The 17,076-nt window shown below is 41.2% G+C and overlaps 1 protein-coding gene across 1 annotated transcript; it reads right to left on the bottom strand.

Annotated features, from left to right (window-relative positions):
- Positions 1 to 613: 613 nt before the first annotated feature.
- LOC109191050 (protein WVD2-like 2) lies at positions 614 to 6,858 on the bottom strand. Its single transcript, XM_019341631.1, has 6 exons — positions 6,730 to 6,858; positions 2,352 to 2,438; positions 2,157 to 2,250; positions 1,969 to 2,040; positions 1,600 to 1,710; positions 614 to 1,374 (listed from the first exon to the last, which is right to left on the bottom strand). Exons 2-6 carry the CDS (start codon positions 2,402 to 2,404, stop codon positions 952 to 954), a joined length of 753 nt encoding a protein of 250 aa, XP_019197176.1. The 5' UTR covers positions 2,405 to 2,438; positions 6,730 to 6,858; the 3' UTR covers positions 614 to 951.
- Positions 6,859 to 17,076: the final 10,218 nt, after the last annotated feature.

Below are 17,076 nucleotides of genomic sequence, written 5' to 3'. Positions count from 1 at the left end.
ATAAAAAAAACATAGGCTACAACGCTCCTAGCACCAAAGAGAGGTAGCAAATAAAGTTTTATGGAAAGTGTATTTCGTATGACTTGAACTAACCATTTCTCTTTCGTTCTTGTGCTTGTTTTTTCGGAGAATAATATTTTCATAGTATTATATCCCCAACATTAATTTATCCTTTTATGTTATTTTACACTTATTGAACTAATTCAACAATTAATGTTACGAGAAAATTGCATTTTTGGATCCTTCAATTATACTCATGGTACAAACTTAGTCCTTGAGTTATAAGTGTGACCATCTTTAACTCCTAAATTATGCACGAAGTTGCAATTTTAGTCTCTCGGGGACCATTTCTACCACCAATTTGTCACTTAATAAAGTGGTTCATTTGGTCTTTCAAAGACTAAAATCACCACTTTATGCATAACTTAAGAGTTATAGATGATCACGCATATAAGTTAAGAACTAAGTATCTATCACGAGTATAACTAGAGGATCAAAAATGCAATTTTCTCTTTAACTTATTATAGCTACTAAATTTTCAACTTTCAAGTTTTAGCTAGGCGTACATAGACTATATCACACAAAGTATATTCTAAATGTACACATGACAAAATTGATAAAAATGTTCACATCAAAGGAAAATGAATGTTAAAAGTTAAAAGCATTACACAGCTATGCTGAACTGCAGAGGAGAGTCTTAAGAGCATATTTATAACCATGTAGTCCAGGGCTCTCTTCCATGTAGCACATTACATGTGTATTACATATAATATAATATATATATTACAGAGAATATACAACTCAGATTAAACATCAGTTCAACGAGTCGCTTCTGACCAGAAAAGAAATCAGCAAGTTAACATTGAGCATCTGAATTGACGAGGAAATTCTGGAAATTTTCTCGATACATATGAGGGAAAAAGAAAACAAAAAACAAGGCTAATTGATTCATCACTGAACTGCAATGTCTGCTCTTGGCTGATCTGTCATAGTATTATGAGAAGTTTCCTTAATCTCCTTCACAGGACTATCGTTAATCTCTTTCACCGGGGGAGTTTCCTTAGTCTCGTTCGCCAGAGCGTCCTTTATCTCCTTCACCCGGATTTCTTTTGACTCGTTAGTTGATGTTTTCTTTGTTCCCTTGACTGACGACTTGCCAGTCGCCTTCACTCTGTTATTTCCATTAATATTAACTCGCCCGCTTATCTGGTCCTTCTTCTTGGGACTGGAATGCGTTGTGTTATATTCTCTGTAGGCACCAATGCTGTGGCGGGTGGCCCTGACCGAATCTTTTTTCTCTTCTTGGGAAGTAACAGCATCACCAGTGCTATTTCTCCGCGTAAAGTTTGGTGATTTGGCTCGAGTCACAGGCAGCTAGATAAAGGGTAGTAATGTTTATACTATGTCTAAAAAACGGTTCATGCATGAAATTATGACGATAAATTTGCATTCTTCTCAACTATCACAATAAAAAATATATAGAAACAAATGCTGAAACAACAGTGACTTTGGGCTTTTCACGACGATAAAGAACTAGAGATTTAATTTTTATTTATTTAAATATTTTAGTAAGAAGTTAGATACTAAATCATGATTTACCTTCTTAAGTTCAACCTTTGGAGGCGGCCCTTCATGGTAAAAGCTAGGAACTGGATTTGCTTTATAGGCCATGTTCTTACGAAGCTGCTTAATAGCTGCTTCCTCCTCTTCCTAATAATAACGGGAGAACAAAACGGAGGATGAATACAGTGAAAAATGCATTAACAGCTGTGTTAAGAGTCCACATTAATATATGGGTTTATAAGGAGTTAGACGAGCTAATTGATTGGATTCAATCTTTTAGTATGGTTTGACCCACGTGCATTATAGCCCAGTTGAGTGACCTCGGCCTAATCTTAGATTACAACAAGCTGCAATTTAAACAAAAGGAAGAAAAATAAACATTACATTGCTCTATAAGTGCAGTACCTTGGTCCTGGCAGCACATTCTTGTTTCTCTGCTTCCAAAGCTTTGTGTTTCTCGTCCAACTTCTCGTAAAACTATAGAGGGAGGGAAAGGAAAACACGCTTCCACAAATATTAGTGCAACAACTAAAAGCAAATGGAAGAAGCCGCTTTGGAACATAAACTCATTGATCAATTATTACTGAAAATACCTCCTTACGTCTTGCTACGCGTTCAGCAGATCTAAAGGATGGAGCTACCGGGACAGTAAGTTTGGATTTGATGGTTCTTACGGACGCAGCAGTACTATGAACGTTAAGGATAATAACTGTTTCAAATAAGTAAAATGCTGGAGAAGAGAGACGCGGAACAGTAGATTAAGAAATTAAAATCAGCCTAAAGGATACGAGGAAGTCATGGACCAACTATCTTCTTCATCGTGGCGTTTCAGATCATCCATCTGCTGCTGCGGTGTGCTTGATAACAGAGTTATCCTGGAACAAGATTATAAATGATGAAAACCCAAACTATTTCAAAATTCGCAAAGTACAATAAAACACAAAAACACACATATATACACACAAATACATATATAACATATGTATTTGTTGCAAACTCCCAGCAAGCCACATGTTCTTATTGTAACTAGGGCTGTAGATGTGGCTCGGTACATTTTGTTTGTTATACTTTCCCTTTTGGAAAGTCCCAAAAATTTGTCACTAACAAAGACTTGGTACTTCTATACATGACAAGGCATTATGACCCACTATTTAAATCATTACGAACACCACAATTTCTCTAATTATCACTCACTTTTTACTCAAGCAAGATTCATTCAAAGTCTCTATTCTACATTTGCTCCCTCCCTCATTTCCTAAAACTTTATACCAGTCACCATGATGACAAGACTAACAAGATTGGGAGAGTATTGTATATGTATGTATGTATTTACCTAATTTATATGGTATGAAAGAATTATGCATGTATAGTATATTACACAAAGTTCAGTTGAGCTTTGACTTGGCTAGGCTCATGTATTAAACCTAGTGAGACTTGAAACTCAAATTAGAGTAATATAAATGAGCAAAGCCAAGTGAATTGACTGAAATATTTTATAGCGTTATCAATAACAAGAGCACTACAAATCATACCCTGTGCAGTTTGTGTCTAACAGGCATACAATATTTTTCATTTGATTATTTGAATAAAAAACACATGTCGTTTTGCCAAAAACCTCACTTCTTGGAATGCAGGCATAAAACCTTTATTCATCAAAAGATGCTATATAGTAGTAAAAATGTATAAAATGTATTTCATGTCTTTTCTAATCCTAAAAGTATTAGTATTTAGTAACGATAAACATTTTTCAGCAATACTAACTAAACGCAAGAAAAGCTTTGGCCCATAAAATATTTTTCCCTTTCCCCATTTTTTATCATTCAAAGTGAACAAAGGCAACAAGGAAACCTGAGGGACCATGCTACTCTTTTCCCTTTGCTTTTATGCTAAACCACTATACTACTATAGCCATTCATTATATAATCCTAACATGGACCGACCCAAGAGGGTGAGGATGACACAGAGCAAGACCATTGCATTAGAGATTTGATCTAGATAGCGGTAGGCACTATCCCCTTCCTCACAGGACTAGGCAACAGGATTGCCAAGAACATGAAATGCACCTGTGGCTTTGTAGGCAGAGAGCAAGGAGTGATAGGCTCTAGTGGCAGAATGGTGGAACCTGCCATGCAGTCCCGCTGAAGTTAGACAGTTCACCACAGCTATTTTGGTCATATATATCTCTCGTACTATACAAATCTAAAAGAATGCTCTACAAGTTTTATGTTTTGAATTTCCAAGATTCAGACTTTATCAAGCTCAAAATGATGCTCAAAGTTGCTGCCAGTGCACGGATGCAGTTTGAGGAAGAAATCTTGTGGAGCAACAGGATGGTGTGGTGGGATTGAGGAACCCCTAAGTGAAGCCTGTGATTCCTAGGCAGAATGTGGAGTTCAAAAATGGGATTGGTTAACCGGAAACCATGAGCAAACCCTGAACACCAACTCTTGCCAGGAATAATAGAATATTCTCTGTTTGTGTGCTTTAATAGCTTGTACTCTTTGGCTGTATATACTTGTGCTTAAATTGGATTATAAATACATGTCTTGAACAATGTAAACACTTTTAGCTATTTTGAAAATTGAGCTTAAACTTCTCTGTCAACAATAGCTAGGACCCCTTGAGTCTGTAATCTCTGAAACTTGCATGCAAGCTATTGACGGGTTGGTGGAAGTATTGAGAGAGACTCGCATCAATCATCTCCAGAGATAGCAAGCTTCTACCTATCAGATTCGCGAGGACTAGGGTGTTCTGGAGGTATTGGTTTTGGGTCCAACAAGTCTTGTTGGGTTTGCATCAAATCCCTCCATCACTCTGCCCCTTTTTGGCTGACCTAATCCATCTTATCACTTATCTAACAAGAAACTACTGTCTCATGCCTTTTGCATTGTAAATGTGTTAGTAATTGACAACACTTAAAAAACCAACAAAAGGAGCCTGCAAACTTAAATATCCATCCCCTTGGCACTTAATTTGCAGCAAATCAATGGTAGGATCTTAGGATGGTTTATTAATTCTGGCACTAAAACAGATAAAAAGGTTGTCATTTTTAGGACCTAGATCTATAAATAGAGTTTGCAAACCTTCAAAACATATGGGAATGAAAACTCAAAGCAATCCTATATGGATTATTCTAAATAGGCATTGTGGTTGAAAATTTTAAACAAGAGCACACAAAATCACACCTGTAATTTTATTATGGGCACAAGAGACTGAGGATTAGACTTCGATGAAAAGTCTGAACCAGAATCAAAGTTTTCAGTACCATTGCATGGTACTCATTTCCTAGATCAGATAGAGTTGAAATAATGGAGTAGAAACCAAAAGTTTCAGTTGCAGAAGTTTGAAGTGAGGCAGTCTTCACATAAAAGCTCAACTTCTAGTCACTTGGTTTTAGAATCTCAGCTTCTGTAAGTTTTCTGACACACGGTATGGTTGCAATTTGTGCTCTTAACCGATAACAGATATTGTTTATCATGAAATTCTACAATATCTGTCAATTGTGCACCATGACCCACTGCCTCACTGTCCTTTCTTTCAACTCTGTTGAAATTTTGGGTGCAAACTGAACAGTTGTACCACGAGTGGCATTACTGGCTTCAAATTGACAATATTGGTTTCTTGTCAATTTGTAAGCCAGAAACATCCCACCTCATTTGCCTATATCTGGCCAGAAAGAAATTAAATTTCTCTAAGTTCATCTAAAGTTTGGGTAAAATATAATTCATAACATATCAACATTCCTCCCAATCCAAAAATGCTAAGCCACTGATTTACCGTCCAGAAGGAGGGCATGCAAATTCTCCATTCAAACAAGAAGAGTTAAGATACCCACAAAGAGAGCAGTAAACTAGACATGCCAAGGCTGGCGTAGTGTGCTTGAGTAGTTGAGTCTGGAACACCATATGCCTCAGGCTTGGCTCGTTAAATACAAACAGACCTTGCCAGTTCATTAGGTTTGGTTCAAAAAATGTTTCAAAACAAAAGCTTCAAATCTCGACATTTTCAAGCTCACATGCAGATCAATCATTATCCAGATTAACAATACTCAAGGTGACATTTTAATATTAAAAGAAATTGCTCTTACATAGCCACTTTTTATATTTTTCCTTCATATGGTGTAGAGGAACTTGGTAGCAAGAAAACTTAAGGGCTAAGAGATACTCCGTAATTGTAAAGGAAAAACTGAAAAGAGAAGACTTGGGGAAATTACATCTTTGGACAGTAAAGACTGTATAACTTATTAAAAGATTAAAAGATAAATGGATAGTGTGTGTGTGTGTGTGTAAAATCTTAACAAGCCTAACAAAGCCTAACCAGCCAAGCTAAGTTAAACTTGTCAAGTCTATTGGTTTGTTAACAGCTCTACCCACAAATGATGGAAGGATTTGTTGACACTACAGAATATTACCCCATCTTTTTAACCCACCCCCAACCCTCCCTGCTTCTTGGCCTCTTGCCCCTTATAGTTCTAATAGTTGATATCAAAACCATCCATGTACTTTACCGCTTCTATACACATTGAATAGACATGCTTAAAGCATCAATACATACAGGCAGAGAGCCCGTTCTATACACTTTAATATAGATGAAAGTCAAAAGTATCAGAAAGTACTCATTGTACATAGAGATACAACATGTATAAATATGGAAAGGAATCTGAAAACTAAAATCAAAGTATACAATAAGGATAATGGGCAAACATGTCCCAGAATTCGAAAATTTCCAAATTTTCAGTCAAACAATCCCCATAAAATTCATCCAAACGCTTCAATTTTAAGGGAAAAACGATTCAAATAATAATTAAAATAAAGGGCCAAAAGGCCTAATTCTGCAAGCTCAAATGCCCCCAAAAAACAGGGAAGTGCTAAAAAGATTCAAACCCATCACACAAAACAGCTCATAGGAGAAACCATTACACCCCACCCTACGATTCCAATCAATCTAACCCCATTTACCCACACCAAGATTCCAACAAAGCAAAAAATAAAAAATAAAAAGGGAAAAATACCCAAAAACAGTTATTCAAGAAATAGACCAACAAATTAGCAAATGAGTAGGCGGGCTGAGCTGCTGAAGCAAGCTTTCCTTAAAGAGAAATTTGAAGATTAAGAACGGAAAGGCTCAGATCGAAGCATACATTGCATAAAGGAACAGAAAACTTACAAAGATTTTTACTTTAAGCTGCTGATTTGAACAAGGAAGGGAGATCTCTCTCCCAACAGTACAGCCTTCTTCCCCACAACGTGAGACCAACTCCCTCTCCCTCTCCCTCTCCCTCTCCCTCTCCCTCTTTCTCTCTCTCTCTCTCTCTCTCTCTCTCTCTCTCTCTCAAACGAGCTAGCAATCAATCAAATGTGATTTCCGTTTTTTGCGTTGAAAAATTATTACCGACCCGGAAAGTAGTTAACAAATCACTGCGTTTGGCAGGTTCGATTGGACTTCGTTTGAACATTTTTTATTTTGGCCCCAAATATTAATTTGGTAATTAAATAAGTTGAATTCTAATGTCCTTTTCATAAATGCAATAGCATATTTCTACCCATTCTTATTTAAGGATCGGTTTGAAAATTTAGAAATGATGACTTATTTTTTACAAGATATTTTAATTTTTATGTTTGGTCGAATGTTTGAAATATATTTTTTTTGTTTGATTAAAAGTTAAGAAATTGTATTTTGTGTTGCTGGTTCATTTTCTTGAAAATGAACATATTGGAGGTGTTTGGTTGATGGGTTTTGCTCATAGGAATGGTACGAAGTGATTGTTATTGTTTGATTGATAGGTTTTTAGAATACTGTTATGAGTTTCGAATACCCTGTCAATTGAAAAACGCATATCCAAATAAAATAAGGGTTTCATTTCCTTATTTATTTTCAAGCACCACTATTAGTAATCATTCTTATTCCACCCTACTACCAAACATGTTAAATAATTTTACCAAAACTCATTACCATTATCAAGTATTTGATACCCATTTCGATTCTGATTCCCATATGCGAATCAAACACACCCATTATTTGTTATAATAATAATAATAATAATAATAATAATAATAATAATAATAATAATAATAATAATAATAACAACAACAACAACAACAACAACAATATGTGGTGATGGTAGTGTGGTGGTGGTGGTGGTACGATGGTGGCAGTGGTGTGATGATGATAATAATAATAATAATAATAATAATAATAATAATAATAATAATAATAATAATTAATAATAATAATAATAATAATAATAATAATAATAATAATAATAATAATCATAATCATAATCATAATAATCATAATCATAATAATCATAATAATAATAATAATCATAATAATAATAATAATAATAATAATAATCATAATAATCATTGATGGGGGTGTGAACCCCGTGGGCTCGGGGCCCAAGAAGAAAAGAGATAAAGCCCAGACAAAGAAGGGAAGCCCAAGAAGAAAATGGAGCAAGCCCAAAAGAGATACGAGAGGAGTCGGCCCGACCCGGAGGTCGGCACGGGTAGAGGGTCGGACTAACTAGCCGTTATTCCTAATTATCTACCCTTAAAAGTCCTATTTATCTACTTCATCCATAACCCCCAAATAAAGGCTACCTATTAAGTCTCCCACTTATTACCCCACTAATAACCAAGTTAATACCTATTAACTACCCTACTAAATGGTCCAACGGACACTTTTGGGGATGGACTAGCTATAAAAGGAGGAGAAGACAAGAAGAAAAAGGGGGGATCCACTCATTCACCTACACACATGGGAGGACTCTCCCAAATATTATCCTCCCACTCACCATCCTTTTTCTCATAGAATACTACACCACTCTCCCAAGAGAAGGCAATTTCACATACACAACAAGAAGGTTATCAAGAAGACTCCATTCTACCAAAAGAAGCATACTCCATCTCTATATACAAAATAGCCATACAACATGTACAAAGACACCTACAAAATACATAGTGGAATTAGGCTTGGCACCGCCCAAAAAGGCCCGTGGTTTTCACCTTTCGGTTTCCACGTAAAAATCATCGAGTCATATTTTCTTCTATTTTAGTAGCCTTATTATGAAAGGTGTATCCTCCAGCCAAAGGTTGTGTTGGATCTCCTTGGGCCCGAAAACCCAAAAACCAACACTGGCGCCGTCTGTGGGGATCGTGACAAAAGGTCACGTTTGCCTCTTTATCTGAGTAATTTCGGAGAGCGTCCGGTCACTACGGACGGAAGATTGAGAAGGTTCACGGAGAGCCGTGGACCAAGAAGAGAACTAGAGGAAAATCAAGTAAATAATACTACACGTTGAGGTCAACAAGAGGTAACCATTATTATATAAATTTTATGTAATATTTAAATTAAAGTTGTTAGAAAGAGAGGGGTCGGTCCATCACACTGAGGGACTCGGCCGGGGGAATCAAGAAGTCGGGACGCCGAATAAATGGTTCCCCCACCACGACCTTAACGGTAGACACCGGGGTCATAGTTATTTTCTCTATTTTTCTCTTGATTATACGAAAAGCTTTGATTATATGGAGCCCGACAAGCAGTATGTTGTTAAAAAAGGGCTTGTAACAAGACTCTCCAATATATATATATTGGATGCTTCTGCCTCGCCATCATGAAAATATGAGGAATAAATGTTATATGTGGCACGAATGAGTACAGAACACGACATGAAGATTTGAAATTCAAAAAGAATTTCAATTTGGCAAGGCAGTCTACTTGGCACAGTATGGACTCTTGTAAAAAAAAAAAAAAAAATTGGAAGAAAGAGCTGCCTGCGTACAGCCTATATACCTAAGGGTGTTCGCCCAGTGATTTGAGTTCTCCACATAATCGGCGAAGAAAATCAAGTTTGTCCACTCCCATGCACAAAGGAATTTTGAAGATGCTCTCGCCGACTCCTGTAGGTGGCAGCAAAGGAGGAAATTTCCAGGTCACCTCCACGCCTTCGTCGCGGATTAAATGGTGGCATGGTTTCAAGCAGAAAGACAGTCGGCAATGAGAATATTAGGGGATGTGAGAGGAGTTTGACTAAACTTGACGCCTGTTCTCCGCTAGGAGTTGCACCTGCTCCACCTGGAGTTCGACTACATTACCGTGCGGCAGTTGTTGCAGCAGAGAACGGCAGAGCTCTAGGAGATACGCACGTCGACAAGATAAGGGTAGAGACCGAGTCATGCAGCACTTCTGCCGTTTCCAAGATAAATGCCACCGCCAAGGAACCGGATATCGCTTTCTTCCCGGAGTCGGACTCAGATGCGGTGCTCAGCCGGTGATCACTACCTAAATTGACTCCCATGCAATTGATGGTTCCATCTCAGTGCGAGATATCGACAATACACTCGTCGACTCCTTCATCTCTATGAAGGCTGCGCTGACTCGTCCCAGCTTGGTGCATTGCCAAACGCCGCCCACGACATCAACCGGACTCGAGCGCGGACGTGGAAAACAAAGTCGATCCATCTTGGGCATCTTATTTGCTGCAACTCTTTAAATCAAGGGAAGCGAAATCTGAACAGGTTGAAGGACTCCGTAGTCGAAGACTCGGCCAACATGCGGCTTGCCGCGGAGTCGGAGTCAATGAAGTCGAACGAGGTTAGAGTTGGAGTCGGCAGGAAACAAGTTAAGAAAGCGACCAGCGGGGATTAAAATAAATTTCTACTCCAAATGATGAAATCTCGTGGGTTTCCACGTACCTACTTTGCATGGCAATCAAAGGGAAAATGGAATTTTCCACACCAATTATAAATAGTGCCATCTCAAAGGCTTGTGGCATATGGAAGATTTTTGGGGCGCCCTCACATGCATCTACACTTAGAAATCCAGTAGAAGACACATGGCGCTTAAACAAGAATTCCTCAACGAAGAAAAGTTTGGAGTCAGCTCGTCTGGCTATATGGAAGATATGGGCACGTTCAAAGCTTCATGGTTGTGCTCGCCCATGGCTCTGAAGACTGGATTGAGGTTCAAAGTGGCGAGTTCAAAGTGATTCGGACTCGGGCGTGGAGAATGATGGTACGACTCCGGTGATCCGGGCAAGCTAAGCATACCGACTTCCCGACTCGCCATAACGAAATCATGGGCAAGTTATGAAAGTTTATACTCAAGAGGAGGAAAACACAAGATCAACCATTAGCAGAATGGTCGACACAGAAATGAACAATAAAGTTACCTTCTCAGAAGTGATATATTTGGAGGAATGGCGTGGAGTTAGTACGTGGCTAACGGATATCATCTCACAACATGCAAATTATTCGGTCGGCATACATGATGGGTGAGGCGAATGTCTGAAAGTTGGAACTGTAGAATCAGAATAAGCACTATTTTCATGCTCAAGGAAGCCACCTCCATGCTCGATGAAGCCATTTGCTACAACTCAAAACTTCCAGACCAGCTCCGCCACCTGCAAAGCCATGGCCGTCGAGCAGCAAGTTTCACCAACGCCCTCCAGCTCATCAGCCGACCGCCCTGGGAAGCCCGAGATTCTTCTCCACCACCTCCGCCATTTCGTTCAATCCAAAGAATTTGAAATCCTCAGAGAAATAGATCCACGCTCCGATGATTAATTCACGACCAAACCTACCAATCCCATCGCCGAGTCCAAGTACACTTCCAACAAGTAAAGTGACAGAGTCGATCAAGCTATCTCCATCACTCGCTCCTCCAGTCGGCCGAAGCCTCCACCAAATTGACGTCTGACCCCGAAACCAGTGGGCATGTCCAAGTAAGTTCACCGAGTGGGTTCCCCGTGTGGCTAGGCGAGTGAGGTTATCAAGCATGCAAGCGCTCGATGTAGAGAGTGACGACGGGTCTCGGACGGCGATGTGCTCGGATTTAACACAGTATGACGACTGAAAGGCTCGGCCATCGTAAGGCATGTCATGGAGTCGGAATCAATGGAGTCGACGGTAGAGACAGAGTCGGAGGCAGTGTAAAAATCAACTCCAATACACGAGTGCTCCATCGACACCGGTAACTTGTTGGATAGACATCGAATGCGAGAAGGGATATGTCGCCTTGTGACCAGTGATTATGGAAACTCTTCTTGCAGCGATGATGGTAAAATGGTCCAAGTCGGTGGGTGGTCGCCAGGTTATGAACGGTGGCGGAGTCGGCGTCCGAATATATGACACGCAAATTGGGGAAGAGAGAGATGAGCATATGTCTACTTTATATTCAAATAGTGCAGGGAGTAACAAAAATTCACTGGTTGTAACAATGACATTCCAAAAGTGGGGATCGATCCAATGGGTGCTCCTTCAAATCAATCAAGAATGGTAATATCAGAGGATCAGGAACTAAAACATCGTCTCTATGCAAAGATCTCAGTTGGCAATTGTTTTTTAGAGGAGTCAGGCTCGAAATGCTACCACCATCATGTTCTGGAACTGGCGACGAGCAGAGCGAACCAGCAACTTGGAATTACGGAGGAAGGTTCAAATGTTCAAATATGGGGCTTGCACGGTAATCGAGGAAAGATTATGGAAGGTGCCCACTTTGACTCGCATCCGGTATGCAGATCTAAATTACCCTTTTTTCTACGCATTCATATATGGGAATTTCCAATTCATGCGTCAATTTCGCACAAGGAGGCAATTGGAGAAGGGAGAAAATTATGGAAGACTGCACATATACGTGTAACGTATGCAATATTTCGGGAAAAATAAAAGGCATGAAAAGCTTGAATCCCAAGCCATTATGGGAGGAAGATATCAGCAAAGGAAGTTAATAAAGTGTGAAGTTGAGTATGTGAATTGAGCATATGTGGCCATTAGTGGTGAGGTGGCGGACTCTAGGCACGAAAAGAAATAGCGTACAAAGGGTCCATAATGCTAAGTGCACTGGTATAAAAATTAAGAAGGGAAGCATAAGTATAATGGAAATGTTGAGGCATGAGTGTACACATGGAAGTATCTGGTGGGAACGCGTCCGGACCTGCAAGGCCGACTCCTAAGAATCTGACCGGGTAGGTCCGCCCATTCGCGCTGGGCCGACCACTCCGTATCGGACATTGGATTGTTCGCCCGCCTAGATTCAAGGTCAACCACCGAGCGCCCGGACCTCGGGTGGTTGTCCCATCCAGTTGTACGGATAGAAGACCAAGAAGGGGGAAAATTACAAACACACAAAAAGTACCGACGATCTCTCCAAAGCCAGTGAAAATAATAAAAATCAAAGGATTACATATGTGGCATGCAATACGAGGGCACGACTCGACATGGAAATTTAGTGGCAGAAAATGAATATACATTCCAAAATATTGCTCATGGAATTTATCATCCACAAGGGGTTATACAAAGGAAGAAGAAGTAAAGCTACAACCGGGAGTCACTCGAGTTAGTAAAAGAACCAAGAGTCCAAGAAGTCTACTTAGAAAAGAATAATCATAGCTAGGAGTCACCTCGAGCAGGGACTCGGCGAGAGAAAGAGAAAAGAAAGAAACGACGGGGCACTGACCCTAAACTGTTTCTAAGATAGTAAAAGCCTAAAGGGTCGCCTCGACTGAGGGACTCAGCAAGAAAAGATAGGAAACAAGGGTCCAGACCCTTAGACGTTTCTGAGAAAAAGCCTACAGGAGTCGCCTCGACTGAGGGACTCGGCGAGTATTGAGAGAAACGACGGGGCACTGACCCTAAACTGTTTCTGAGATAGAAAAAGCCTAATGGGTCACCTCGACCGAGGGACTCGGCAAGAAAAGATAGGAAACAAGGGCCCAGACCCTTAGACGTTTCCGAGAAAAAGCCTACAGGAGTCGCCTCGACTGAGGGACTCGGCGAGTATTGAGAGAAACGACGGGGCACTGACCCTAAACTGTTTCTGAGATAGAAAAAGCCTAATGGGTCACCTCGACCGAGGGACTCGGCAAGAAAAGATAGGAAACAAGGGCCCAGACCCTTAGACGTTTCCGAGAAAAAGCCAAAAGGAGTCGCCTCGACTGAGGGACTCGGCGAGAAATTAAAGAAACAACGGGGCACTGACCCTAAATTGTTTCTAAGTAAAGAAAAAGCCTACAGGGGTCGCCTCGACTGAGGGACTCGGCGAGAAAAGAGAAAAGAAACAAGGGTTCCGACCCTTAGACGTTTCTTAGAGAAAAAGAGAAAAGAAACAAGGGTTCCGACCCTTAGACGTTTCTAGAGAAAAGAGAAAAGAAACAAGGGTTCCGACCCTTAGACGTTTCTTAGAGAAAAAGAGAAAAGAAACAAGGGTTCCGACCCTTAGACGTCTCTAGAGAAAAGAGGAAAGAAACAAGGGTTCCGACCCTTAGACGTTTCTAGAGAAAAGAGGAAAGAAACAAGGGTTCCGACCCTTAGACGTTTCTAGAGAAAAAGAGAAAAGAAACAAGGGTTCCGACCCTTAGACATTTCTAGAGGGAAAAGGAGCTACCACCGAAGAGTCGCCTCGACTGAGGGACTCGGCGAATAAAGAAGGAATCGAGGGTCCGAACCCTTAGAAGTTTATTAAAGAAAGAAAAAGTTACAGCCAAGATTCAATTCGACGGCTAAAGAGAAAGGGGCTCAGAGCCAGAAGGTCACATCCACTGAAGCAGTCGGTCATACGGCAAACAAAGAGAAGTCATGAGGATGGAGTCGTGTAGAATGTTGAATAAAGAGTCGGCAAAAATCGAGGGGGCTAATAAAGGAAATTTTGAGGCAAGACAATATACTTTTCCATGCCCTGCTAAGCACAAGACATAGAAAAGTGAGGGACTAGTTGATGGGGTGTGAACCCCGTGGGCTCGGGGCCCAAGAAGAAAAGAGATAAAGCCCAGACAAAGAAGGGAAGCCCAAGAAGAAAATGGAGCAAGCCCAAAAGAGATACGAGCCAAACCGAGGAGTCGGTTTGGGCCAGGAGTCGGCCCGACCCGGAGGTCGGCACGGGTAGAGGGTCGGACTAACTAGCCGTTATTCCTAATTATCTACCCTTAAAAGTCCTATTTATCTACCTCATCCATAACCCCCAAATAAAGGCTACCTATTAAGTCTCCCACTTATTACCCCACTAATAACCAAGTTAATACCTATTAACTACCCTACTAAATGGTCCAACGGACACTTTTGGGGATGGACTAGCTATAAAAGGAGGAGAAGACAAGAAGAAAAAGGGGGGATCCACTCATTCACCTACACACATGGGAGGACTCTCCCAAATATTATCCTCCCACTCACCATCCTTTCTCTCATAGAATACTACACCACTCTCCCAAGAGAAGGCAATTTCACATACACAACAAGAAGGTTATCAAGAAGACTCCATTCTACCAAAAGAAGCATACTCCATCTCTATATACAAAATAGCCATACAACATGTACAAAGACACCTACAAAATACATAGTGGAATTAGGCTTGGCACCGCCCAAAAAGGCCCGTGGTTTTCACCTTTCGGTTTCCACGTAAAAATCATCGAGTCATATTTTCTTCTATTTTAGTAGCCTTATTATGAAAGGTGTATCCTCAAGACAAAGGTTGTGTTGGATTTCCTTGGGCCCGAAAACCCAAAAACCAACAATCATAATAATCATAATCATAATAATAATAATAATCATAATAATAATAATAATCATAATCATAATAATAATAATAATAATAATAATAATAATAATAATAATAATAATAATAATAATCATAATAATAATAATAATAATAATAATAATAATAATAATAATAATAATAATAATAATAATAATAATCATAATTGATGGTTTTAGGGTTTTCGGGCCCAAGGAGGTCCAACACAACCTTTGGTCGGAGGATACACCTCTCAATAATATCTATGTCTAACTCGGAGATAATCACAGTGCTCAGAAACTCTTTTTTATTTTCCACCCCTCTAGGTGTCCCCCCAAATGTCTACCTTTTACAGGAATGGAGGAGCCCTTATATAGTGGCTCCTCCTCTGTCGACTTGAAGGCCCTTAATGGCCGACTTCAAGGCTAATCAAGGTATGGAGCCGTTGGACGCCATTACTCGGCCAACCAACGGCTCTCCTAGGCCTGTAACGGCCCGACCGGGTCCTGCCTTCAATGCTGCAACGACTCTCTTTAAAGGAACCTCTTTAATGCCCTCAACGGCTCCTCGAGCCGGGTCCTTTCCTGGGCTTGGGCCTCGGCTGACTCCTGGACTCGACCTGACTACTCTTTGGGCTTCTCTCGATGCTGGCCCACTTCTATTTTCTTTGGGCCCCTATATCTTGGGCCGGGGTCCTTACCCCATCAACTAGTCCCTCACTTTTCCATACCCGGTCCTCCAATCTGGGTTTGGAAAAGTAGCAGCCACTTGCCTCCTTTAATTACCGTATCCGTGCCCTTAATAGCCTTCGTAACGTCCGAATCATCAGCCATTCTTTCCGGATCTTACGGAGCCGTTGCGATTCTTTCCTCCAGGCTTGGCACCTATAAATGGCCTCCTTCCTTCTCTCTTATCCTCACGAGTTCATCATGGGTCGCTCTCCCTTAAAAGGGAAGCGAATTGACTTCGGGTCTCCTTGGCGTCCGCTGCCTTCTAAACGGACTCGACCTGAGAGGGGAAGCAAGAAAAAGGCTTCTCGTCCAACTCCTCGGAGATCTCCCGCGGGTGCCACCTCCTCAGCCTCTCAACCGCCGACCCCACCTCAGCGAGAAGTCGCTCCGCCTCTGCCTCGTCCGTCGACTCCAGCAACCGCGAGGGTGACTTCTCAAGATGGATCCTTTGTGGAGGTGGCCATCCCTGAGCAATTGACTTTCAAGATGACTTTTTCCATCCCGCTGGACGACCCGGACGGGCCGGTCACGGGTCTTATGGATGACGAGGATTACGCCCGCTACCTGGAGGCGTATCCGGACGATGAGGAACCCATTCCGCCGCCGCTCATGCCAGCTTTCTGGGACTCGTTCTGCCCCTCTCCCCCTGGACCATCGGGGGGATTCTTTGGAGGCGACTCCCCTTCGCCTGGCGAGTGACCTTCATGTACCGGGGTCGGTCATATCTCGGAGGAATTCTTTTAGGAGCATATCTATAATTTGTAATAAGCTCCTTGCTGCTTGTACCCTCCCTTTCCGTAATAATAATAAAAGCAATATTTTCATTTTGACTTGTGTTTTGTTGCGTGCTCATTCGGACGACTAGTCAAGGAGTCGATCACATCGTCAGACTCTTTTCAGTCTGACATCTGCAAGATTCCCCATAGCTTGGGTAAATCAAATCTTTTATGTTGGCGTGCGAATCTCACTTTTCCCGGGCGGATCTGATGGAACTAATCTCTGACAAAGATTCTCATCATCTGTCCAATCCGGCTCAGTTACACCAATCCCCTCCGTAATTATCGCCTAGATATTCGCCTTCCCTGGGCTATGTAAAGACCCTTCATGGTTGATGCAAATCGCAATACCTTTCCTTTGGCGAAAGCACGGCGCTATGAGTTACAGAGATGGTGATCGTCGTTGGTCCATCCGCAACAAGGAGCACGCTCGCCTGGAGCATCTGAGGCAGAAAAGGCTGGCTAACGGAGGTCGTCTGGTGGGCGACTCGGCATCAGAC

This window comes from Ipomoea nil, unplaced genomic scaffold (assembly GCF_001879475.1).
Source record: "Ipomoea nil cultivar Tokyo-kokei standard unplaced genomic scaffold, Asagao_1.1 scaffold1612, whole genome shotgun sequence".
Lineage (NCBI taxonomy): Eukaryota > Viridiplantae > Streptophyta > Magnoliopsida > Solanales > Convolvulaceae > Ipomoea > Ipomoea nil.
Note: the sequence above shows the minus strand (reverse complement) of the source record. Positions and strands in the feature narration are given on the sequence as shown.